Source organism: Kogia breviceps, chromosome 4 (assembly GCF_026419965.1).
Source record: "Kogia breviceps isolate mKogBre1 chromosome 4, mKogBre1 haplotype 1, whole genome shotgun sequence".
NCBI lineage: Eukaryota > Metazoa > Chordata > Mammalia > Artiodactyla > Physeteridae > Kogia > Kogia breviceps.
Window position 1 is genome coordinate 6,005,604 of NC_081313.1, and position 25,331 is coordinate 6,030,934.

General features: G+C 41.8%; 1 protein-coding gene across 3 annotated transcripts in view; it reads left to right on the forward strand.

Annotated features, from left to right (window-relative positions):
• ADCY2 (adenylate cyclase 2) overlaps positions 1-25,331 on the forward strand; it is a 441,592-nt gene that overhangs the window by 202,929 nt on the left and 213,332 nt on the right. For all 3 annotated transcript variants that reach the window (XM_059063263.2, XM_059063264.2, XM_067030781.1), the window contains one exon: positions 20,343-20,492. In XM_059063263.2, coding sequence (XP_058919246.1) covers positions 20,343-20,492 — 150 coding nt within the window. The remainder of the gene's footprint in view (positions 1-20,342; positions 20,493-25,331) is intronic.

The following is a 25,331-nucleotide window of genomic DNA, read 5'->3' on the forward strand; positions in this document are numbered from 1 at the left end:
ATAGGTGGGAGGGGCTCTTTTTTACTAGTGTATTTTTTACTTCAGTTATTGTGTTGTTCATCTCTGTGTTTGTTCTTTAGTTCTTCTAGATCTTTGTTAAACATTTCTTGTATTTTCTCAATCCGTGCCTCCATTCTATTTCTAAGATTCTGGATCATCTTTACTATCATTACTGTGAATTCTTTTTCAGGTAGGTTGCCTATTTCCTCTTCATTTATTTCATCTTGTAGGTTTTTACCTTGCTTCTTCAACTGTGACATATGTTTTTGCTGTCTCATTTTTAAAATTTTTTGATGGGTGGGATTGTGTTCCTGTCTTCCTGGTTGTTTCACCTGAGGCTTCCAACACTGGAGCTTCTAGGCTGTTGGATAGAGCTGGGTCTTGGTGCCAAGATGAGGACCTCTGGGAGACCTCACTCTGATGAATATTCCCTGGGGTCTGAGGTTCTCTATGAGTCCAGTAGTTCAGACCTGGAGCTCCCACTGCAGGAGCTTCAGCCCGACCCCTGGCTCATGAACCAAGATCCCGCAAGCAGCGTGGGGTGGCAAAAAAAAAAAAAAAAAGAAAAAAGAAAAAAGGGAAAGCAATAACAGAGTAAAAACTAAAATTAGACTAGGAAACTAACAGGCATGTTAGAAAGAATATAAAAATATAGATGAAACAACAACTGGAAGGTAAAACAGTACACGATAGTAAAAAAGAGGAGAAGAAAGAAAGAAAAGGCGGAAAAGGGCTTGGCTCTGGAGGGTGGGGCTTAGGCAGGGGTGGGGTTTAGGCAGTGAGCGAGGCCTATGCTTAGGCTCACAGGGCTGGAAAAGGCCCGGTGGGAGTGGGGGTGGTGTGGGACTTAGGCTTAACGGAATAGAAGGGGCCCAGGTGTGTCTCTGCTCTCAGAGGGCGGGGGGCCTGGCCTGGGAGCTCAGCACGCTTCCCCGGCTCCAGTGGCTGGCAGATGCCCTCTGGTCCTCTCCTGCTCCTCTGCTCCTGGAGAGCCCCTCCCACCTGTTTTTCTTTGGACAGTGTTTTTTAAGACCAGTATAATATTAAGTTATTAATAGTTTAATTTTAAACTAATACCATGGTGAATTAAGAAATGGAAAAAGAATTCTGGAGGAAATTCACAAAGGCCAAATCCATCACCCTGACCTATATCTGAGGCCTCTGTGCTGAGCAAAACTCAGTTAGAGGGATAGTCAGAATGTCTGGGCTCTCAGCTTTATGTAGGAAGGTGACATGAGCACAGACTCTGAAGGCTCACCTGTCCCAAACCCTTACCTTCTGTCCCATAATGTTCAAAACAAAGTCCCATAAGATAGGCTCAGCTTTGGGTTTGAGAATATACATAACACAGCTTTTTGCTGAGGGAGAAGGATTCATCTAACGAGTGGACAATCAGCACCAGGACACAAAGAGAAACCTCAGTTTTCATCATTCCTCCCTTACCCTGTTCCAAGAATCATGCTCTCTCTTTCTCTTCCTTCTTTAGGTTTTTGCTTTAACTGCATTTCCCTCATCTTTTCTCAACAGTAAAGTATATAGTGTGCTTCAGAGTATGAGTTTCCTAGGGCTGCTGTAACAAATTACTACAAACTCAGTGACTTAAAACAAACACGATTTATTCTCTCAAAGTCTGGGAGAACAGAAGTCCAAACTCAAGCAGTCAAAAGAGGCACACTCCCTCCGGAAGCTCTGTTGGGGGCGGGGATCCTTCCTTTCCTCCTTCAGCTTCTGGTGGCCCATGTGTTCCTTGACCATGGCTGCATCCCTCCAATCCCTGCCCCTGTCTTCACACTGCCGTCTTCCCTCATCGTCCCTGTTTCTTCTGTTCTTGTAGGATACATGTCAGTGCATTTACGGCTCAGTTGAATCCAGGATGAACTTATCTCTGATCCTAAACTTAGTTACATCTGCAAAGATTTCATTTTTTCCAAGTAGTCATATTCACAGGTTCTACGTGAACATGCCCTTTTTTTTTTTTTTTTTAAGTAGGGGGTACCAGTCAACCCACTGTAATCAAAAAATGGTACCTTAACAAAATCTGCTTTGGTATTTTCTTTTTGTGAGTTGATTCTGCCATTATAACTCTACAGTCAACTCCTCGAGGGAAAGGATTTGTCTTGTTTCCACTGCTCTTTCTTAGTCCCTCCAGCTGGTACACGCCAGGATGTCTTCCCAGTTTGGCCAGCTTTGCCTCCTCTCAACTTGCAGACCTTCATAAAGTGGAGCAAACTCATCCCTACCTTTTAATACTTATCTCAAAGCCTACTTTCAAGAAGTCTCCTTTAGGTCATCCCATATGTCACCATGAAGAGGTTAATTTTCTCAGATCCATCTGAATTCCTTCTCTTACTGGTTTGTCATCCTGTTTACAGTACATTCCATACGTGGCTATTATGTATGGTCTCAACTTACTCATTTGCTTTACACCAAACATACTCAGAAAACTACATGTAACAGAAGCTTATGCTACAACACAGGAAAGGTTGTGTTTGCTGACTCAGTTGGCTGTCCCAACCAAATGAGTCAGCCTTACATCTGGCTGCAAGAAACAGAAAATCAGACTATAGAGGCTTAAACAAATGGGAATTTATTTGCCTCAAAAAAAAAAAAAAACCACACACATCCAAAGGTAGTGGGCTACAGACCTTAGTCCAGCAGATTAAGGAAATCAGGACTGATGTCTTCAGAAGTGCATTGGCTTTTCTCTCAGAGTCATATGGAGGCTGCTGCAGATCCAGCCATTTCATCTACCTTCAAAGCAAGTAAATGGAATAGGAAAGTGGAAGTTTCCCATGAATTGCATCTGCTCATTTTAATTAAGAAATTGAAAGCTGACACGGAGGCCCTTTCTCTTCTGAAGACTATTTCACTCACATCTGGTTCCTTGGCCACTTCCAGTTACACGAGAACTGGGGGGAATAATTGTGTGGATTTCTAGCTTCTGTATTGGGAGGTACCTGGAGAAAAGGTGGTGGGAAAGTTCTTGACTAGCTGATCAGTAGAGTTTGCTGCTCCCTCAAAGTGCTTGTGTAACCCAGCCTGTCTGGGTTCCGACGCATCGTCACACACCATCTAATACTGTCATCTTGTCTGATGCCAGGATTGATGAGAACAGCTGTTAAGTCAGTAGGCAATAATTAACTCCAAAGTACGTAAATTACCAGACTGCAGGATTTTTTCCCTTCAAGTATACAGGTGAATGCTCTTTTGAACGTGGAGTTGTGGTCACCTCCGCTGACAGAAAGCTCCAACGCGGTCCTTGTGAGGCTGCTTTGAAACCTGGGTGAGACTGCTGGTTACGTGGGGAATATGCCATGTTTTTGAGTGAACCTGTGGATGTTTTATTACTGGTGTTAATAAAGTGTGTAAAAGAGAACTTCGTAGGTTCTGGTGCAGCCCCTGCTTTTATTGTGGAAAATTCACTCAGAATCATATCCTCTTAGGCTACAATGTTCTCCTGGGGGCCTGCATCCAGCCGTGATGTGGGGGTTAAAATGAAGGAGAAACCTGGGGAAAAAAGGCTTATGCAGGTAATATGTATCTGTGTTAATTCATCATCCATTAATGCAAAATTTAGTAAGATTTATTATCATTATTTATGAAGGAGACAATTTTACATTTAAATCTAAATTTGATCAATGATCACTTAATACGACATTTTTTATTAGCAGAGGCTCCACCTGGGAGCATTTTTGTAGCTCTGAAGTTTGATCCCCGTGTTAGGCCAACTTTATCAGATTTGCTAATCCGAACGCTGTCGGACCTGGAATGCTGACTTGCTCTAAGAAAGGTACAAGAGAATGACATATAACTTTCAAATGCTAATTTATTAACTAGTTCTAACTAGATGATTTCTGTTTCCCACTTCTCTTAGAAACTACTGAGTGTTTGCTATTTACTTTCAGAACAAAACGTATATGCCCGCGATAGTAGCAACTCTATAGTCTGGAAAGGGTGCATTTAAAAATAATTCTCTAGAAGTTACTGGGAAGCCTAACCTCCCTAAAATATTTCTTTGATGTCACGTTGTGTACATATTGCCTCCCATCCCTACCCCTGGTCCTCGTTCCCCTGTTACTGCGGGTCCTTTGAAATCCCACTGTCTGTTCAGATGTGAGTGTCTGAGGTTGGCCTGGGCCCATCTCTTATTCAGCTGTTTCCTCTTCCCCGCCCCATACCCCAACACTCAACCTCACCTTTTCCAAGTTAATTTTCTAGTCCTCTTACAGAAGTGTTCGTCTCCCTCCTCTAATCAGTACAGGAGCCCTCCTGAATGAGTGGAAGGGTGTCTTCGATTTGGTTTAAATAATTACACCCCACTTCCCATCTTTAGTTTGAATAGCAAAGCCCTCCTTCCTCTGGAGAAGCTCATCCGCATTAGCATTAGCCATTATTCAATCCATTTTTACATTCTCAGCTCTTCTCTCCACTTGAATTGTTTCTTTGTTCTGGCAATATTCGGGTTTAGTTATCTACCTTTTTATTGACATTAGTTTGTCCAGTGGTAGTGAACAACATATGCACCTGGGGAGACTTATGTTAAAAAAAATAATAACCTACTGAGTCTCCAGGAGTGGGCTCTGGGCATTTAGGCATCTTTTTAAAGCGCCAGGTGATTCTAATGCACAGCCTGTTTCAGGAGTTTGGTGCAGTGAGCCCTGGTGAGGTAAGGACCTTACTGAAGTTTATCTTGCTTTTCCAATTGCTAACAACAAAATCAGAAGACGTATTTGTATCGTACTTAGAATCCAAAGCATACTTTGAAATATAAGTTTCTGGTTCTCTAAATAGAGCACAGTTTGTGCATGAAATTTGCATTTGTATATTATGGTGATGTTTTTATTAGATTCACTATAGTTGTAAGAGATGGCAAAAGACGGGTACAGAATTGGGTGTAGTTTATATACATTACCAAATGGGAAAGATACAAAGGTTAAGAAGGGTGGATTTTAGTCTGTGGCTGATGGGGTCATAAATGAGCTGGTCTTGCTTTAAAGAATGATGTAATCAGACAGATGTGTCTCCTTGGGAAGCCTGTCTACACAGGTAGCATCTGTCTGCCTGGGGGCATTGGCTCCTCTACAGGGAGTGGCCCGTGGTCTGGAGAGCTGTGAAGTGTTACCTTGTTAGTAATCCAAACTCTACCAAATGTGGGAGGCTGACTTGCTCTAACAAAAGTGGAAAAGAATGATATTTAAACCCAGGATACCAATGTATTAATTTATCATGCGGAATATGCCTATCAGGTAGACCAGTTAGTTGTTTATATAAAATCATCTCTTATCTTCTCTATAGCAAGAAGCCACCTTGTCCAAAGGTCACGCATGAGCCTGGTTTTAACACAGGTGGAGTGGGGATTTGTATGTTTAAGGCAATGTTTCTCGACCTTTCTCCATTACTACTCTCTTAAGAAGCCTTTTTAAATGTTTTTTTTTCTAACCAACCCCCATGAAATTTTAATACCACAGGTATATTGCATATCTATTTATGTGATGTATGCATATCTGTGTATCATGCATTAAAAGACTAATTTTTTGACTTTCACCGAGAACCAGTGTTTGCCCTCTTGGGGCCCCCACTGAGAATGTGTGGCCTAAGAAATCCACTTCCTAAAGCCTAGACTATGAGCCTCCACTGAGAGGGATACACCAGCCAGGTGGGCCAGGTACTGGAATCCACTGACAAGACGACTTCTCTTCCAGACAGCGTTGTTTTCCTCAGAGACTAGCCTCTTTCTCTGCTTCCAAAATTAAAATCTTTACCACCCACACACCTCCCTCCTTTTTTGCACATATCTTTCTTCAGATGTTTTTGTTCACCCAACAGATCAGAATAAAATCTGGCCAGAATTGCATTGTCTTTCAGGTGATGAAACTTGTATCCTCATCCTTTTCAGGTTAAATCTGATGGAACAATTTTGGGTCCAAATTCTTCATGTCTGTCCCAGTTGTTATTTGCATGGATTTACTGAAGGGACATCAGGTATATATGTCAAAGCATAACCCTGCTGTTAAGGATGACATCTGACAAAGCAATTATGAAGCTTTCTCCCCAAATATGAAAGGCAGAAAAATGGAGTGGATTGATCCAAAGCCAAAAATCATATTTAAATTTAAGCTCCACCAGGACAAGGATTTTTGTCTTTTTTATTTACTTAAAATTATAGTCCCTGTACCATGAACAGCTTCTGTCACATAGTGGGCCCTCAATAATAATTGTTGAATGAAAAAATATATATTTTTATTCAGTATATGAATTAGGATCTCTCCAATTCTGGTGTAGTGAATCATGTAGATATGAGGGATTATATTCATTCATTCAAAGAATATTTACCAGGGACTTCCCTGGTGGTGCAGTGGTTAAGAATCCACCTGCCGACGCAGGGGACACGGGTTCAATCCCTGGTCTAGGAAGATCCCACATGTCATGGAGCAGCTAAGCCCGTGCACCACAACTACTGAGCCTGCACTCTAGAGCCCATGAGCCACAACTACCGAACCCACGTGCCACAGCTACTGAAGCCCGTTTGCCTAGAGCCTGTGCTCCGCAACAAGAGAAGCCACCTCTATGAGAAGCCCGTGCACTGCAACAAAGAGTAGCTCCCACTCGCTGCAACTAGAGAAAGCCTGTGCACAGCAATGAAGACCCAACAGAGACAAAAAAAAAAAAAGAAAACAAAGCAAACAAACAAAAACAAAAAAAGAAACAGAGACTATTTACCAAGAACACATTATGACAGACCCTATACAAATTACCCAATGTATCCATAAGGGAATAAAACAGATGGGATCCCTGCCCTCATGGACCATAGAGTAAACCAGGAGAGACAGGCAGTAAGCTAACAGGTAAATACAAGCTATCACCTCTTGGGGAGCAAAGTGATATTGGGAGAAACAGCAGGGTGCAGCTGGTGAATCACCAGGCGTCCCTCATGGAGCATGCTCAGGGCAGGCCTGTCATGGAAGCCAGGTGTGAGCAGGTCCCACACAGGAAGAGGGGCAGGAAGGAGCTTCTCAGGCAGAGGGAACTGTGTGTGCAAAGGCCTTGAGCCTGGAGAGATGGGCAAGCTGGAAGACCCCCAAGGAGGACACGGTACCTCGAGTGGAACTGAGGGGTAGGGCAAGAATAGAAACTAAAGATGCAGACCGGGGCAAGATGTGCGAAGAGTTCAGTGTAGACGTGAAAGTGGACAGGCCAACTCTTCTGGGTCTAGACTTCGGAAGGAAGATCTGGGCTGGAGGTCCACCTTAGGGAGTTGGTGCTATTTAGATGGTGTTGAAGAAGGCGCCAGCTATATGGATGTCCCTGCAAGGGGAAAATGGGGGCATTTAAAGAGAAAGGGATCTAGACCAAGCCCCGGAGAGGGCAATATTTGAGTAGGAGTAGGTGGAGTCAGCGGAATGGCCAGACCCCAGGGAAGCATGTAGGGCCAAGAAAGCTGAGAAAGACCAGGATTCCTAGCAGGAGAAAGGGAACAGCTCTGCTGAGGACGCGGCTCGGGAGTCATGGTAAGGGGAGCGTGGAAAGGAGCGGATGGGATTGAGGAAGTTGTAGGTAACCAGTGAGCTTGACAAGAGTAGTTTTTGTGGCTTCTTGGGATTGCTACATAGTTTGAAATGGGATATGGAGAATCAGAGGCCAAAGAAGTAGGAAGAGCTTCAGTAGACAAGCCTTTGAGGTTCGGCTTGTAAAGGGAAATGAGAAATAAAGAAGAAGGCGGGGTTGTGTTGTGTTTAGGGAAGGCACTGCTCGGTTGAGAGCAGACTTGCTTGCTGCTGGGAATGGTTCAAAGAGGGAGAGATTTATGACAGAAGTAGTCGGGAATGAACTGGAGCCTGAAATTCCCATTGCCTGGAGACAATCGATAATCAAGGTGATGGTCCAGGCTGTGTGGTTTTCTTCTGCATCAAAGTTAAAAAGTATTTTTCTTGCAAGTGGTGGAATTTGGTTGTCAAATTTCATCCCAACAAAGAAATTTCTAAATGCATATTCTAAAATCAAACCGTTTCCTCCATTCCAATTCTACTCCCATGTGGTTTCGATGCCAGGCATGGTTTTTTCTCATCAGCGTCTTTCAGCGCGTGATTGCCTATAGAGAAATCCTTAAGGTGTGAAAACTGTTTCCTGTATAGCAAGCACAACATTTCAGTTTCTCTGATAGGGGGGAAACAACCTTCAGGACCACCTGATCACGGGAAGCTCTGCATGTCCTGCCTCTTCTTTTTCTCAGTATAGAGATAATTCCTCTTTGTCTTTTAAACCTATGGCAATAAACTTCTTTGCTGCTTCTATTTAACTTCATATTCCAAATATCCTTGCAAAATCATTCTAAAAAGGCATCAAACTGTTTCTCAAAGAGTTAAATTGTGAGGTAGTAAATATTACCCTAATTGGTTAATGACTGATTTACATATGATGCAAAATAACGGCAACTTCATTAGCTGTGAACTAAGAATTCTCCTGTTTATTATTGTCCTTAAAAACTTAGTACCCCTGGACCGCTCGTCTAATAATTTTACTCTGGAATTTTAATGGGCAGGTTTATTACATAATATGTCCACTGGAAAATAGAAATGAGTATTTTTAACTTTTTATACTCATTCTTTGGAATTCTAGTAGCCTTGGATAGATTTCTGTCTCATTCCTGGCTTGAAATACTTCTTCACACCATCAGGAAGCACGTTAGTTCATCACAGAAATGTATTTAGACTTGGAAAGCACTGGAGATTTTAAAAATATGATCATTATGGTCCCAAATGAGGTTTGGGGCTTTAACTCATTTTCTTGATAGGCTGAGACAGTGTATGTGAAGCCCACCATCTGGAAACCTTTGTAAATTGTCATTTCATGAGGCTTTGCCTCTTTTGCATACGCCATCTTTTTTGGGTGAGCCCTTGACTGAAACTGGACTCACGGGGTACATTTAATTGCAGCTTCTTGTCCCCAAGGAAGACTAGTTGGCTTGGGGAGGAAGTAGCTGCTATCACTAAGTGACACAGAGAAGAGCGGAACCAACAAGGTTAAACCCATCGCTACTCTGGGCTGCAGCGTCCAATAATCTGCACAATGATACTTCCAGCTCGGGTTTACTTGGGAGAAACAGACACCTCTGTGTAAACTGCCAGCAAGTCATATATATATATATATATACAGTCAATTTTATTGGAGTGTAGCTGATTCACAATGCTGTGTTAGTTTCAGGTGTACAGCAAAGTGACTCAGTTATGCATGCACGTGTATTCATTCTTTTTCAGATTCTTCTCTCATATAGGTTATCACAGATTATCGAGTGGAATTCCCTGTGCTATACAGTAGGTCTTTGCTGATTATCTGTCTCATCTATAATAGTGTGTGTATGTTAATCCCAAGCTCCTGATTTATCCCTTGCCCCCATGTTTCCCCTTTGGTAAGCATAAGTTTGTTTTCGATATCTGTAAGTCTGTTTCTGTTTTGTAAATAAGTTCGTTAGTATCTTTTCTTTCTTTTTTTTTTTTTTTTTTTACGGTACGCGAGCCTCTCGCTGCCGTGGCCTCTCCCGTTGCGGAGCACAGGCTCCGGATGCGCAGGCGCAGCGGCCACGGCTCACGGGCCCAGCCGCTCCGCGGCATGTGGGATCCTCCCCGACCGGGGCACGAACCCGCGTCCCCTGCATCGGCGGACGGACTCTCAACCACTGCGCCACCAGGGAAGCCCTCATTAGTATCATTTTTTAAAAAATTAGATTCCACATGTGAAGTCTCATGTATTTTTGGTCGAATCAAGCGTACCTTCTCAGAGTCAATTAAGGAGAAAATAGGTAGCAGACCCATCATGATTTTAATAACCCTTTTTATTCTACTTAATTAGTTAATATATTTTTGTTATTGATGTTGGAATTGTATGTCATTAGTGATGTGGTTTCCAAACCATGTGCTAAGGCACCCCCAGGGCATCCCAGGATATTTTAAAATTTCAAAGGGAACTAGCAGCACTGGACATCTGTCACTGTGGAAATCAACTCAAGGTAGTTTATGGTTTCAACATTAGGTGGCACTGCATTCCTTGTGTTGTCAAGCTGGGTTTTTGGCATTTGTGACGGGGGAAAAAAATCAGTGGCCTGGGGAAATCAAGACAGAATAGGAAATGTGAGTGGCGGTGTTGAATCTGAGTCTAGTGTTTGTGCAGATGCAGTGCTCAACAGACACGCTGACCACTGAGGGCCCATAGTAAGTCACGTAGTAAGTGGCTACTTAAGAATGAAATAAAATTATAGTATTTTATTTCAATATATATGTTGGATTTCTCTTCCAACAACTCCTAAGCCTTTAGGACATAATACTTAAGCAGTTCAGACCTTACTACTTAATAAACAAGACTGTTAGATATCTCCTTTGGCCTAGGAATGCTATGAAAATATTAATAAGACTCTAAGGGCATTGTGAAACAAGAAAACTTGGGAACCTCTGCATTAGTGGTTTTACTTTTTGCAGGTCAAAGTTTATAGTAATGTTGGAGGATGTATGCGATGTATGCTCAGTTTGTCAGCAGTTTTCCTTCAACCACAGGCATCCATAGCCTCATAAAGACGGCAGCTAATGGGGAACCCTAAGGGTAAGGATGGTCACGGTCAGCACTCTGAAATCTCGCCTGTGCAGCTCATAGAAGCCTGCTTTGCAGCACCCACCTTTGTTTGCTTGCTTTGCTGACATTTATTATTGGTTTGTTTTATTACATTTTGGTCAGTGAGGTTGATTTCTTGGGTGGGGAGAATATAACATTTAGTTGATGATAAATAAATGCTCAATAAATGTTTTTTGAACAAATGATGTGATTTAATGAATGTCTTAGTTTGTATTAAACCATCAGCAGTATGTGGCATTTCTGCAAGAGAGCTACCAGCCCCAAATTTCTAAGGAATGCAGGGTTAACCTTTCAGTGAATTTTCTGGTAATTTATAAATAATCTGTCTTTAAAACTCAGTAGTTTTCAAGACACAGGGAACTATATCCAATCTCCTGGGATAAACCATAATGGAAAAGAACATAAAAAAAGAATGTATATATGTGTATAACTGAGTCCTTTGTACAGCAGAAATTAGTACATCGTAAGTCAAGAATACTTCAATTAAAAATATAGAAAAAAACCCTAGTGTGTTGGAGGTGGGGGAATTGAGTGAGAGGCAGTCAGAAGGTACAAACTTCCAGTTATAAAGTACATAAGTGTTGGGGATGCAGAGTGTATAACATGATAAATATAATTAACACTGCTCTGTGTTATATATGAAAGTTAAGAGAGTAAATCTTAAGAGTTCTCATTACAAGAAAAAAAGTTCTATTTCTTTAATTTTTTACCTCTATGAGATGATGGACAGTCACTAAACTTATTGTGATAATCACTTCCTAACATGTGTAAATCAAATCATTATACTCCACACCTTACATTTACACAGTGCTGTATGTCAATTATATCTCAATAATACTGGAAGAAAAAAATAAATGAAATGATGTCTACAAAGTGCCCCCCAAAAATACCTCAATGGCATGTTATTACGGGCTGAGTTTGTCCCCCAAACTGCATATGTTGAAGCCCAACCTTGAGTACCGCAGAATGTGACTGTATTTCGAGACAGGGCATTTGGAGAGGCGACTGAGCTAGGATGAGGCCATTAGGGTGGTGTCCTTATAAGAAAAAGAGATTAGGACGCACAGAGAGACCCCAGGGGCACACAGGCTTGCAGAGAGAAAAGGCCATGCGAGGAAACAGCTCCAAGGCGGTCACATCTGTAAGCCAGGTGAGAAGTCTTAGGAGAAAATAACCCTGCTGACACCTTGATCTTGGACGTCCAGCTTCCACAACTGTAAACAAACAAACACACAGAAATTTCTATTGTTTAAGCCACTGAGTCTGTGGTATTTTGTCCCTGCAGCCCAAGGAGATTAGCACACACATGAGTTTAGCAAAACCCATCCCTTTTGATTAGGGTCCTTGAATGCTGCTGCTTGGGAAAAGCTGCTTGGTCATGGCCCTGTGAGAGAGCATGAGATGCCTCTTGGTGATTTGGGTGGGGCTAACGTACTGCATTGACCCAAAAGTTCATTCGGGTTTTTCTGTGACATCGTACAAAAACCCGAACGAACTTTCTGGCCAGCCCAATATATGCTCTTGTTGAAATTGCTCAGATGTCAGAGTCTGGTGTAGATCGTCTTTGCTTCCTCCAAGACCCACTCCTCAGGAAAACCCTCAGTGGGAGAGGAAAGAAGGTGGGGAGGAAACGCAGGAGCACCCCCCCCCCTGGGGAAGACACTACTTTTAAGTGCATTTCAGCCTTTTATCCTCTTAAAAGGAAAGCTGCTGCCAGGCACCCCCTCCCCTAATTAGTATCATTAAGGAAACATCTAGTTTCATTTGTAATAGGAAATTTCTTTGTTTTCCAATTTGCAGAAGGTTTCAGTTATGCAGCCAAGCAGTTATTTATCTTTTTTAATCACAGCATGACTTTATGGAATATCTTTCGGTCCGATTAAAAAGGGCAATTCCAAGGTAGACCTTGAGAATCACAGCATTCATTGTTTTTCTCTATGGCGAGCTGCGTCTGACCAGCAGAATAACAGTCGCCACACGCTAGATTCTTCTCGTATCACACTTTATTGGAGTACAGCTTGGTTAGAGAAAGATGGAAGGAAGACCCCGCAGCCTTAACGGCAGCTGCCTATATAAGATTCGGGATACTGTGCAAGTCTCTGACTGGTTCATATCGAAGGCATAGTTACACGTCGCCTTCGGACTGGTTACTGCTCTAAAACCTTGTTAGCATATCTCAACGCATGCGCACTGGCTACAGGATGGATGACTCAGCTTTTTCTATCCTGCTTTGCGGCAACGCTTTGCCGCGCCCCACATTTCTCCTGTATTTGGAGTCCGTGACTGCACAGCACTTAGCAATCTATCACTTCCGTGTGAATGCATTTGCTAATGTCATGTTTAAGTTCATACCCAGGATTGGCTGTGCTATCCCTGTGGGGTTATTGCCCTCAGCAAACTTGGCCCTCTGTTATCATGTTACATTTGATATCTACATTTAGTTCCATTTAACTTCATAAGGTGTCCTCTTCTTCAGTCATAATTGGCAGGGTATATTGTGCTTGTTTTGCTTAACTGTAATTTATCTACTATTGTGTAGGTTTTAAATGGGGTCACAAGTAGGTCATAATGCAAGTTGCCAATGGGGTAGCAATGCAAATGTACCCCGAGTACCCATAAAGGATGTGGGTCCCTTCTTGTGCACTGTTGGTTGAAGAGACATATTTATCTCACATGAAGGGGTGTATCATTTCATCTTAAACTAAGCTGCACAGGTTGGAGTATCTGATAGCCTTGTTCATGTTTGTTGACTGAATCTGAACACCTGTTGCCTCTTAACTTTTTAAATGTGGATCAAATGTGTCACCTATAAAGCGGTGATAAGTGAAGATAATTGTGTATAGTGTTTAAACGAAGCTAAATTTCATTGATCCAGATTAGAGAGACTGTCTAAATTAAAGTCTAAAGTGTGCTCAAATATCTTTTTTTTTCACTTGTAAGTCCACTGAAATCACCAGAATTAGGCAAATTTTGTACTGCTTAGTGCAGATCCTTAGGTGAGCTGATTCAAGGTGAATAAAATTTGAGTTTTAATTAGTATATAATTATACTTTTTTAAAGTTTTTGAAAAGCACTGAGACACAGCGCTTAGAAGTGTTCTCCTATTGCGCATATGTCATTATATATGGGAGAGAAGGTTCAGGAAGACCCAGAAACCAGCATTTATTAAACCCATTGGACAATCCAGGACCACTTCGTCCCCTGGGTTTCTGAAAGAGTGGAACCTCTTTGGAATAATTAACTTTCATTCAACTATGTGGACTCACAAAGACCAAGGAGACAGTGGCTTCTGTTGGGTACCATTAAAGTTCAGTTAATCATCGATTGGTTGACAGGATGTCAGATGTAGTCATTCAGATGTCAACTGTGCCAGCAGGAGGGCAGGAGACAGTTTGGACCAGATGGAGACTAACTCTAATAAAAGCTCTTTTATAATCACAGGTAAACTCCCAATTGGGCTTGGAGCTCTGTGAAACAAAGAGAGTGGGGGCAAGAATGTCTGCTAGTGTTGTTTTATAGAAATGGCCTGCAGAGTAAGTTAACAACAAAAAGGAAACGACTGGTCCCATTTTGGCTACAGGAGAAGTGGGCTATGAGTTCTGGAGTTAGCAGCTCCTTCCTTTCCATACAGCTTATTTGTTTGCTCTTCTCTCTCCCGTGGTGGAGAGGAACTAAACCCTGAAAGCTAAGAGTCTCCCACGTGCTGGAAATCAGAGAGAGCCTGGATGAGAGAACAAATGTGTGACGGTGCACTCCTCTGTGGAAAGCAGAGTGACCTATGGATCTCGGTGGAGGGAGGCTTGTGTATTCTTCTTCCAGTGAGTTCTGAATATTGGAAACTCTATGTTTTGTCTCCTTTTTGTTATTCTAAACTATTAATCAAGCCAGCTTTCACCCCATCAGTTTCAAATTTGCAATCCCTGAGCTGAGAAGTACAAGTCTGGGTTTCTGCAGTGAAACCCAGTGAAGCCAGCTTTCCCTTCTAGGGAAGATGTGTTCTCAATGACTTAATTTGTGAGAGGAACTTTCTGTCAAGATCTTGAGTATCTTCTAGGCCCATCTCTTCCCACTGGCCTGTAATGAGCTGGTGGAACACTCCTGAGAGAAGCAAATGACTCTCAAACTCCTCCCTGAAATTTTATCTAGCTGTGATACCGAACTTGAGCCCTAAGTGTAAGATTCTTTAGCCCTTTAGCCCCCAAATAGCTGGAAGAATAGCATAATGTATGCTATTCAAAAAGACCTAATAATAACAGCTCTGATATAAAAGAGAATAATGAAAATAATAATCACAACCAAAAGTACTATTTCTAGCGGCCATTTCCATAGGAAATCAAATTGCATTTGACTCCCAATGTTCAATTCCAGTCTAACCAACCAAAACACTAATAACACCCATTGTTGAGGTGGTTGGTTTTTCAATTTTCTTCATAACTTTCTGTCTTAGCTCACGCTGCCATAACAAAACACCGCAGGCTGTGTGGTGCCAACAGGAGATACCTATTTCTTGCATCCCTGGAGGCTGGGAAAGCTAAGATCAAGGTGGTGATGATTCTGTTCTGGTGAGGGCCCTCTTCCTGGCAGACACCCCTTCTCACATGGCAGAGAGAGAAAGAGAGACAGACAGATAGAGAGAGACAGAGAGAGAGAGAGAGAGTCTCTTCCTTTCCTTATAAGGGCCCTAATTTCATCATGGGGACCGGACCTTCATGACCTCATGTAAACCTAATTATATCCCAAGGGTCCCACCCCTGATACCATCATATTGGGAGTTGAGGCTTCAGTATATGCATCTGGGAAGAGCATGACATTCAACCCATAATATTTTCTGACTCCACTCCTCATCTGGAGGGATTTTAAATTAGAAGAAGATTCCAACATGTGACCTGAAGATCGTTAGATGTTATAGCCAAAGTACAGTGTTTTTGGTCTATACTAAAAGACTGATAAAAAACAGAAATCCTGAGGCCAGGGCATATAGCAAATTTAATTCTTTGGGGGTTGCAGGAAATGCTGAGGAGATGGAATTGGGATTCTCTGTAGCCATGTTTGAGAGCTCAGTTAAGGAAAATTCTACCTGATCATTTTCTCTCCCAAGCAAGAGCATTGTTTTATTTAAGCCAAATTTGATGCTTATGAGATGCAGTGAGCTTGCTGAATATTCATTTGCAGCTCGGTTCATCAAGTTCTTATAATCCCTTTTATTTTCCTTTGACTTATAATTGGTGTTTTTGCATATTTATGATCTGCTTTGTTTTAAGCTGAGGACCTGTTTTAAATGCTGTACTATCCTTTCTCCTGCAGCCCTGTGCAGCGAGCTCACAGGGAAACCATGGTATTGAGTGATGGGGTTTCATCTGGTACCAGGAGCCTCTCCCCTCCCTCAGCTTGCATGTGTGCTGCCTGCTGACCTCTGTGGACATTGTAGTTGGCAGTCCCTAACCTAAGATTAAGAATGGGAGTATTGAACAATTTTAAAACTCTTTAAAAGAGTCACAGAGGACCAGAGTGGTCACCTAATCCTCGTGATAATTTCTCAAATGTTTGAAGACAGTGAGCTCACATCCTTAAATGTCCTTTTCCGGGTGAAATAACCCTGCTTGGGTCATTTGCCCTTGGTCACATGATCCAGTTAGGAACAGCCTCACTTCCTGTTACTTTCCTCTGGATGTATGTCGATGTACCAGCATCATAGTCAAATGCTCCATGGACGTGTGGTCTCCAAACTGCAGCCACTTGAAAGAACTGTAAATGATGAAGGCACTTTATAGCATCAAATACAAATGCTTTGTAAAGGAAAATGATGTTAGCTGCTTCAAAGCTTACACATGTCTCTTTAGAAATTCTTCAGAAATACTTTCCCCACACCCAAGTAGAGGGTTGGATTGTGCTAGACCAACCTGCCCTGGCCCATGTGAATCAGGGCCATGTGGGTGGGTATGGGGTAATCCTGAGAGCCTGGTGGAGCCCTGCCCTCCAGCCTCTTAATTTTGTAGACTTTTGTTTCTTTGCCTATAAAATGAAATAACAATAATGTCCATCTTTCTGGCTGTTTTACTTTCTGGACTCTTGCAAGGATGAAACAAGGTGTATTTGGAAAGGCAAGGTGATGGCTGTGAAAGAAGCAGAATCAGAGTTGGCTGGTGGGTACCGGCCTTCCCACCAGCACAGGACTGATTATTTATGCATCTCCTGAGAATCACTGACAAGTGTTGACCAATTTTCCCACCCTCACATCAAGTGAAGATGGGGAAGTGGAAAGTAGTGGAGAAAACCAGGCTTCTGTGACAACTGGGCAGAGTCCGGTTTGCACAGATCCTGGATCGTGGGTCAAGCTTGAGCTCAAGGGCTAATTTGAAACTTCATGGTGAACCTTGGCTGCTGTTATTACCTTAAACAATTTATCTTCTTCCAAGACATCTCTTGGGAAGCTAAGTTTCTTCTCCTATTTTCTGACAGATGTGAGAGTAGCTAAATGAAGCAACGAGATAAAAGAAAACATCAAGATAGTATGATGTTATAAGATCAATCCAACATTGTGAAAATAGGATTTTTTATTGTGTGTTTTGTTAAACAGCCTTCTAGGAAGTAAAATGCTGTGATATTATTTTTGAAAAGAAAACCTTAACCGCATCACTTCCTTGTGCCCTAGGTTTTATAGAGTCATTATATGAATGCGGCCTTTTGACGGAAAAATGCTTTAGGACATCAATCACATATGTAAATATGTGTAGTTATTAAAATACCAGGCCTAATTCTATTAACCTTAGAAGATGGTATTTTAGGATCAAAGCAGGGATCAGAAAAATGCTTGTAATTTGATTAAATTTTCCACCAGAAGAGAAAGGCCATAACTACTTGGCATTAAAACTCTTAGCTATTTATTTCTTAAGCATTTAAGAAATAAACATATTTTTATTTACATAAAACAAAATTTACATATTTATTTACATATCCAAATAAAAATCCATAAATGCATTCTTTCTAATTATCTATAGCCAGGGAGGGTTCGAATTACATGTTGTTTGAAGCAATGCAGCATCCATTGACCAAATGGATGAATGAATAAGAGAAAGAAGGCTTTTCCTTCCATCCCATGACATTGCAAAGTTGCCAGGCACTGGGTCAGGCAGATAGTGTTGTAATAGAGATGCCCCTTTCGTACTCCCTGCTGAGGGAGGCCAGGGCGCAGGGGATGGCTTCGTTCAGTTCCCTTGCTTAAATTTGGTTCTTATTTTGGAGGAACTAAGTTCCTAAAATGTTTGCGTCTTTGTTTGAAGGCATTTTTAAGGAGAAAAAGAAGAAACTCTCATAGATAATCACAGTTATGTTTATTATTATTTCAGCTGCACCTAATAAGGAAAGAGTTGGTGCTTTCTAATTCCGGGCAGTCTGGTTTGTGTGGCGCTTCTGGTTCCTGCATTCTTTGGGTCACTGTTCTTCAAAGCAAACCCAGCAATGTCAAGGTCTGAAGAATCTTTAGCGAAGCAGATGGTCATTTTGCAGAAGCACAGTATGACAGGACTAAATTAACAGTGCACCCCTGGGCCCGGCTCTGAAATGACCTGCGCTCAGGCAGGAAGCCAGGAAGTTCACGAGCTTTCCCACATCCTCGAAGGACTGGGATCCACGGGGGTGATGTGGGAAAGGACGGTGGCGGGAAGGAGCGGAGCCCGTGCAGCTAGAAATGCTTGGGAGCAACACTGAAGACAAACACACTTCTCCCCTGCTCTGTGCTGAGGCACACACAGGGCACACGCACGTGTCACGTGTGCACACGGCATACACACGTCACACACACCTCCCCAAACCACACGTTTATCCCATATATAAATTCCATACGACAGGCACACATCCATTACACATATCATTCACATAACACATACCAGGTACACATGCGTACCACGTACATACCTCATGCATGAATCACTCAGAGAGAGACACGTGTCACATGGATATATCACATATACAAATCACATACACCATACACATCACAGAAACCTTACATGCATATTATGTACACACATATCATGCATGGATCATACGCAAATCACACACAGATGCATGTCACACACACACACACGCGCGCACACACGCACACACTCAGCAATGCACAGAGCTACTATTTTAATCATCGGGAGTACTACACCGTGCAGAGGGAGGACGGCGTGATTCTCTGCGAAGTCCTGTCATGGGAACCTTGGAGGCTTAGGAATAAAAATTCCCCCAAGAGTGTTTGAGTCCTGGCATGCATGGTCCCCGCGTCAGTTGACTGATGTGTTAAGCTGACCCGTGTCAGTGGGAGACCCTTAGCAAGGAGCACAGAGCTTGTGGACACAGATGCTCTTTCTTTGTTGTTGAAGGGATGAGTGCCCGTTCAGTGAGAGGAAAGGTCATGTGGAGGGCGCTGAGGACGGAGGGACCTTTTCTGCAGGTGTGACCGTGCACGCCCTGCCAGACCTGCGCAGGTCTAGCCCTGAACACATGATCGTCAGTTTTATTTATTATTGCCACTTGCTCTGTGTTAATAGTGGGCCTTGAAAAGACCATGGTCATACACTGGTGGTGAGAATATCAACGGAACATGTTCTCGGAGCAATTTTGCCATATCTATCAAGAACTTTAAAATATTCAAGGCTTTCAACTCAGTGTATTTTACTAATTGAGCCTGAGAAATGATTAAATATGAGGCCAAAGCTTTAGACACGAGGTTGACGACTGTAGCGTAAAGCAAATGCAAAGAATATTAATAAAGGATATTAATTAAGTAATAAAGTATTCTTTATTAATAAATAAATAATATTAATAAAGATAGTATAGACATAACTAAGTTATGATATAGTCATAGAACTGAATATTATCTAAGCATTCAAAGTCCTGTTTCTACAGAATTTTCATGATCTGAAAAAAATCAGATTAAATGTTAAATTAAAAAAGCAAAGCAAAACACTGCATTCAGAATGAACTTGGTTCCTTTGGAACAAGGTAACGGTCTTGACAAAAGAAAATATGGCACCGAGTTCTTCCTGGGCAGGGCAGTTATAGGTTCTTTGTAGTTTTTCTTTATATATTTTTCTCTTCCCTCCCACCACAAATTTTTGTGAACATGAAAGGTTTTATCATGAATAGAGCAACAAGTTATATGGTTTAAAAGGTTCCTATATTCCCATACAAACAGTAAGTAATGGGGAATATAACTTCTCCAGGCTCAGTGAATACAGGTTTGACGTGAGGGCAGCCTGTATCATCTCGTATCACAGTAATGCTGTACGACAACCATGAAATCTCAGTGGCCATGTTAGTGGACTGTGGGTTGGCTGAGTGTCTCTGTTCCATGAGTTTCTCATCTTCCCGGGACCAGTGGGCTAGTCTTTTCCTGATGAGACACAAGAGTGTCTCCCAAAACACACCAGGCCTTCTAAACCTGGGCTGGATCTGGCACTCGATTACTCTCACCCACATTGCGTTAGCTATAGCGAATCAAATGACTGAGCCCAGAGACAAGGGAGGGACAGCAAAGTGACCTGTCAGAGGGCACAGATCCAAGAAGGGGATGGGATCCTTTTCTGTTAAGTAAATAAAAATGTTAGTTCGGGAACAGAAGTAAAATTAACCTCAGGCAGAGTCATCTCTTTGAAGACGGCTGCTCACGTGCATTGTGTTGTCGTTCTGTTCTCGAATGATGAACGGTCGCCCTATTGATTGGCTCTTTGTGTCCTCAGATCCTGGCCAACGTGATAATCTTCATTTGCGGGAACCTGGCCGGGGCGTACCATAAGCACCTCATGGAACTCGCTCTGCAGCAAACGTATCAGGACACTTGCAATTGCATCAAGTCCCGGATCAAGTTGGAGTTTGAAAAGCGTCAGCAGGTAAAATGCATGTTCAGTCTTATGTCCACGTTATTTGAGACATTGTTGAAATGATGTTGTCACTGCTAATGTCGAGTGTGCAGTTCATCCGCTCGCGGGCATCAGAAGGAAACCAGAGTAGCTCTCTGATTGCCCTGCCCGCCCAGCCTCAGGCGGTGTGCTGGGTAGATTGAATCATGAACCAACAAGCAGAGATGGCATCTTCAGACTCGGACCCAGCAACCCCAGGATCACCCACGTGCCGATAGCCACATCAACCACCATTCAAATAATAATGATAATGATTATTATTACAGTGACACTTTATTAAGACACTCATTTGGGGTTAAAGCATATTTCTCTGTGGCAAGAGTGGGCCCCACCTGAAATCTGCCTGTGTCGTCAATAGCACTTCGTAGAGGGCCTGTTTTCCACGTGTGGTGGGATGGGACGAAATGATGGAGTGGGATGGGGTGATTGAGCTCATCCTTGAGGGAGGTGGTTGGAGTTGGGGGGGAAGGTCTGGTAGGGAACTAGTTGTTATAGTGTCGAGGGCTATCCTGCAGTGATTGATGTGGGTGATGCATGGAAACATACATCAGGGAAATGCATAGGCTCTGATGAAGCACTGCAAAACTACGAAATGGAGATAGTAGGAGATGTGGGAAGCAAAGCCATCTAGGATCCATGTGGTCTCATCCAGGATGGTGGATAGCAGTTGAAGCAGGTATGCTTTGGAGGGGAAACCAGGAAGGGGTCCTGAACTTGACATGCTTAACTTCAGGTCATGGTGGAATATCCATATGAGTTGTTTTTTGTTTTTTGTTTTTTACTTGGGTTTGTGTATTTCTGCAGGAACCCAGTTTCCATCTATAAAGGTGATGGTTAGCATGACTATCTGTGAACCCCTCTCTCAGCACATTCATCAGTATTTGGCACACAGAAGATGTGTTATTATTATTTGTTAAGTTGTATTGAGTTAGTCCATTTTATATAATTTCATCAAAATGTATTATGGTGGTGAGCAAAAAAATCCTTTAAATATTGACACTAGACTTTTATTTGTGTATGGACCGATGAATAGTAATTGGACTCCTTTTTGAAAACAGGGAGGTCTGTTTGTCATTCAACAAATATTGACTGAGCGTCTAGTTTGTGGCAGGCATGATTCTAGGTACTGGGATGTGGCTGTAAATATTGCTTTCTCACTGGTATTAGCAAATCTCCCAGTTTGTTTTTAAAAAAGAATTTTGTGTTACAACATGTGTAGCAAAAGTATTCATATATTAATGTTTAATTCTTTGGTCCCTATGTATATCAAACTCTGTATTCCACATTAAGAGAAATAGACAGTTGTTGACATGGGTCTGTTAACTGGTATATCTTCATATACTGTACATTTTTCCATGTTCAGTAATAGTTCAAATCTGGGTTCTAGAAAATTCCATAGATTGAACACACAGCACTTAGTATTCACGATTGTTCCCTCTACAGAGTTCATATGTTTTGGGAGAGATGGTATCCTTTTTCAAACAGCAGTGACTGGATCAGGTCGGTCCTGCCAGTCATATTTAACTTTCTTTTTCATCACTTGCACCAAGGTTAGGAAGAACTGGAATTCCAAGTCGAGGGTTTATATAACCTAATGTTTATAGTACGGACTTGACAGAGCAGTAAGTCAGACTGCTGACCTGGTCTGTACTGCTTCCTTCCCTGAAGAGACCTTGAGCAACCAGGACCAGGTGTCATCCAAGTGGTCAAGAAGGGCCATGCTTTGACCTTACATGGCTCCAGGACTAGACCAGTGAGGCATACCTCATGCTACAGACTTTATGGGACCGTTGTGGGAGGTATTATAAGGGCGTCTACTTACAAGTTTACGAAAAGGAGCCAATGATCCTTTTTAAAATAAGGAAAGAGAAAAGGGACACTTTGAAGACAAAGAACTTATGCTAAAGATATTTAATAAAATATAATTGGACACCACACATGTATTTTGCTACCAAACTTGGGAGTCAGCTCTCAGGGTCTTGGGTCTGGAATGTAGTAATTTTCTTGTTAGGATTTTGGAAAATATGTTTCTAGAATAGAATAAATGTCTCTAGTTTTGTTTTTTTTTTTCAGACCAACGTGTAATTAAATGGGAATGAGAAATTTCCATAGTTAATAAAATCAGTAAGGTGTGATAGATTTAAGGAAACAAATAAAAATTGGCCAGTGGCAATCTAGGTATCCTTCATACAGAGGAGCAATTGCAGAGACCATAAGCCTGGTGTCTCCACAAACCAAATTAAGGTCCAAGGATTCCACGGGCCACCTCCTCTCCACCCGTTACCACAAACCAGTTTTAAAAAAATTATTGAAGCTTAGTTGATTTACGATGTTGTGTTTGATTCTGATGTACAGAAAAGTGGTTCAGATATTTATAGCTATGTTTACATATATCTATGTAGATACCTATATATGTTATATGTATGTTATATATGTTATATATATTCTATGCATGTTCTCTATATATCCATATCTATATATATATAGGTGTTTCAGATGTACAGCAAAGTGATTCATATACATATATGTATATACTTTTTCAGATTCTTTTCCATTGTAGGTTATTACAAGATATTGAATATACCACAAACCATTTTTGCTTTATCCACAGTCACTAGGACAAACAATAGTGTCCTTCAAAGGGCTTCATTCAGGGTAGGGGTGTGTGCTGAGCAGCTACAAGATGGTTCGTTTCAGCCACCATTTGGATAAAATCTATACCATCCATTTTAATGTTATATCTGCAGTTGTCGTACAGTGAGTTGACACTCCCAGAGGCTGAGGGCTGCCGTCTTGCATAGGTACTGGGCCTCTTTCACAGCTTCAGCCCGCTGCCGTCCTTAATCCTTGGGGAGGAAGGCAAATGTCCTGTGAGCCCAGGAAGCTGTCCCTTCTGCAACAGCCCTGGGGTCTACAAATAGTTGATATTACTGGGAAGTGGCTAGGGATTCTGAAATCTTTTCAGAATTGCTCAACTCTGTACTTTCTTTTCTTCACATTTTGTGCTATTTTTCCCAGATGCAAATGAGATGAATTTCTTGAGATTAAAAATCATGTTTGAATAAAGCAGTATCTGTGCTATAAGATTTGGAGAGAGAAGGGAATGAAAAATGTTAGCAGAGATTTTCTCAGAGTTGTAGTCTTGCCCTAAAAGTGCCCTCATGGATAAACACTAAAAATCATATATATATATATATATTTTTTACTAACTGGGAAAACTAATGCATCACATTAGCCCTGAGGCCACCTTTGGGGCCTGAAAGTGGTGAGTTTTGACTTTTGTCTTAAGTTTCACATCATGCAGTAAAAGCCATTTCTTGTGCACCATGTCAGTGCCATAGAGGCTCTTTATCAAGCAGGTGTTTCTCCCTGGAGTGTGTAATAGACTCTCAAGAATTGATGAGAGCTGGATTCAGAGCAAAACAGGAACCCTCTCTCTTAACTGCCTGGGCAGTTGAAATAAATGTTGCCTCTGTAGGACTGCAAACTGGATTTGCTTTTTTTATAGAAAGAAAATAAATAGTTTTCAATTTATATGTTGTCTTTGTTTGAAAGTAATGTAATTCAAAGAATCTTTATATAGTCTACCTTCTTCTGGAGCCATCCTGTGGATTGAATATGACACAATATGTGTTTCAGTGGAGAATACTAGTCAAGTGAGGTGTGGACCCCATGTTATTCCTGGATCTGTAGCCCACCATGGGGGCCGTTAGTGAACCGTCTCTTGGGCAAAAGTGTGTTTCTTCTCTTCAGATTTCAATGGAGCAAGTAAGTGGTCCTTTTGTGTCCATGGTTGGGTAGATAATAAATGTACCCATCTTTATGCTAATGTGATAGCAGGTAATATTAGGGCACTACTGAATGTATTGCATAGATCATTTATGATGCGAGGTAAAGTGTAGATGGAGTTGCTGTAGATTTGGAATGCTAAAATTTGGTCCCTTTTCATGAGGGAAAAGGAGAAAGAAGGAACTGATATTTCTTTGAGTCCTCATAATGTGCCACGTTGTCTATTCAATGCTTTTACATATACTGTTGTATCAGTTTCCTGTTGCTGTTGTAGCAGATGACCACAAATGCAGTGGCTTAAAACAGAACAGATTCACTATTGTACAGTTCTGGAGACCAGAAGTCCAAAATCAGTCTCTTGAGTTTGGTCAGGGTATTGGCAGGGTGGGCTCCTTCTGGAGGCTTTGACGGGAGAATCTGTTTAGTTCCCTTTTCAAGCTTCTACAGCCTGCCTGCATTCCTTGGGTCCTAGCCCCCTCTTCCATCCTCAGATTCAGCAGCATAGAATTTTCCGATCTCCCTGTCTTGTCTCTGCAACCCTCCTGTCGAATCTCTGATTCTGCCCTTGCATCTTCTTCCTTCTCTCTCACTAACCCTCCTGCCTCCCATAAGGATAATCCAGGAAAATCTCCCCATCTCGAGGTCCTTAATTTAATTACATCTGCAGAGTTCTGGGTTTGCCATGTAAGGTAACATACAGGTTCCAGGGATTAGAACATCTTTGTGTCATCTTTACAGGTTCATTATTCAGCCTACTACCCTGTCTTCTTAACTTATTTATCAACTCTATGACTTAAGTCCTTTTTCCCACTTAAAACAAAATAATTGTCAAGTTACTTGTCCAAGATCACTCAGCTAGTAAGTGTTATTTCTGCATCTCATGTTGGTTCTGCCTAGGTTTTTGGAGTGATCTCTGAGGATAGAGATTTTTCCCAGCCATAAGAACTTTTTTTTAGTTAACTGTGTTATTACTATTACTAGATACATAAGAAAGCATAAGACAATAGCAAACATCTACCT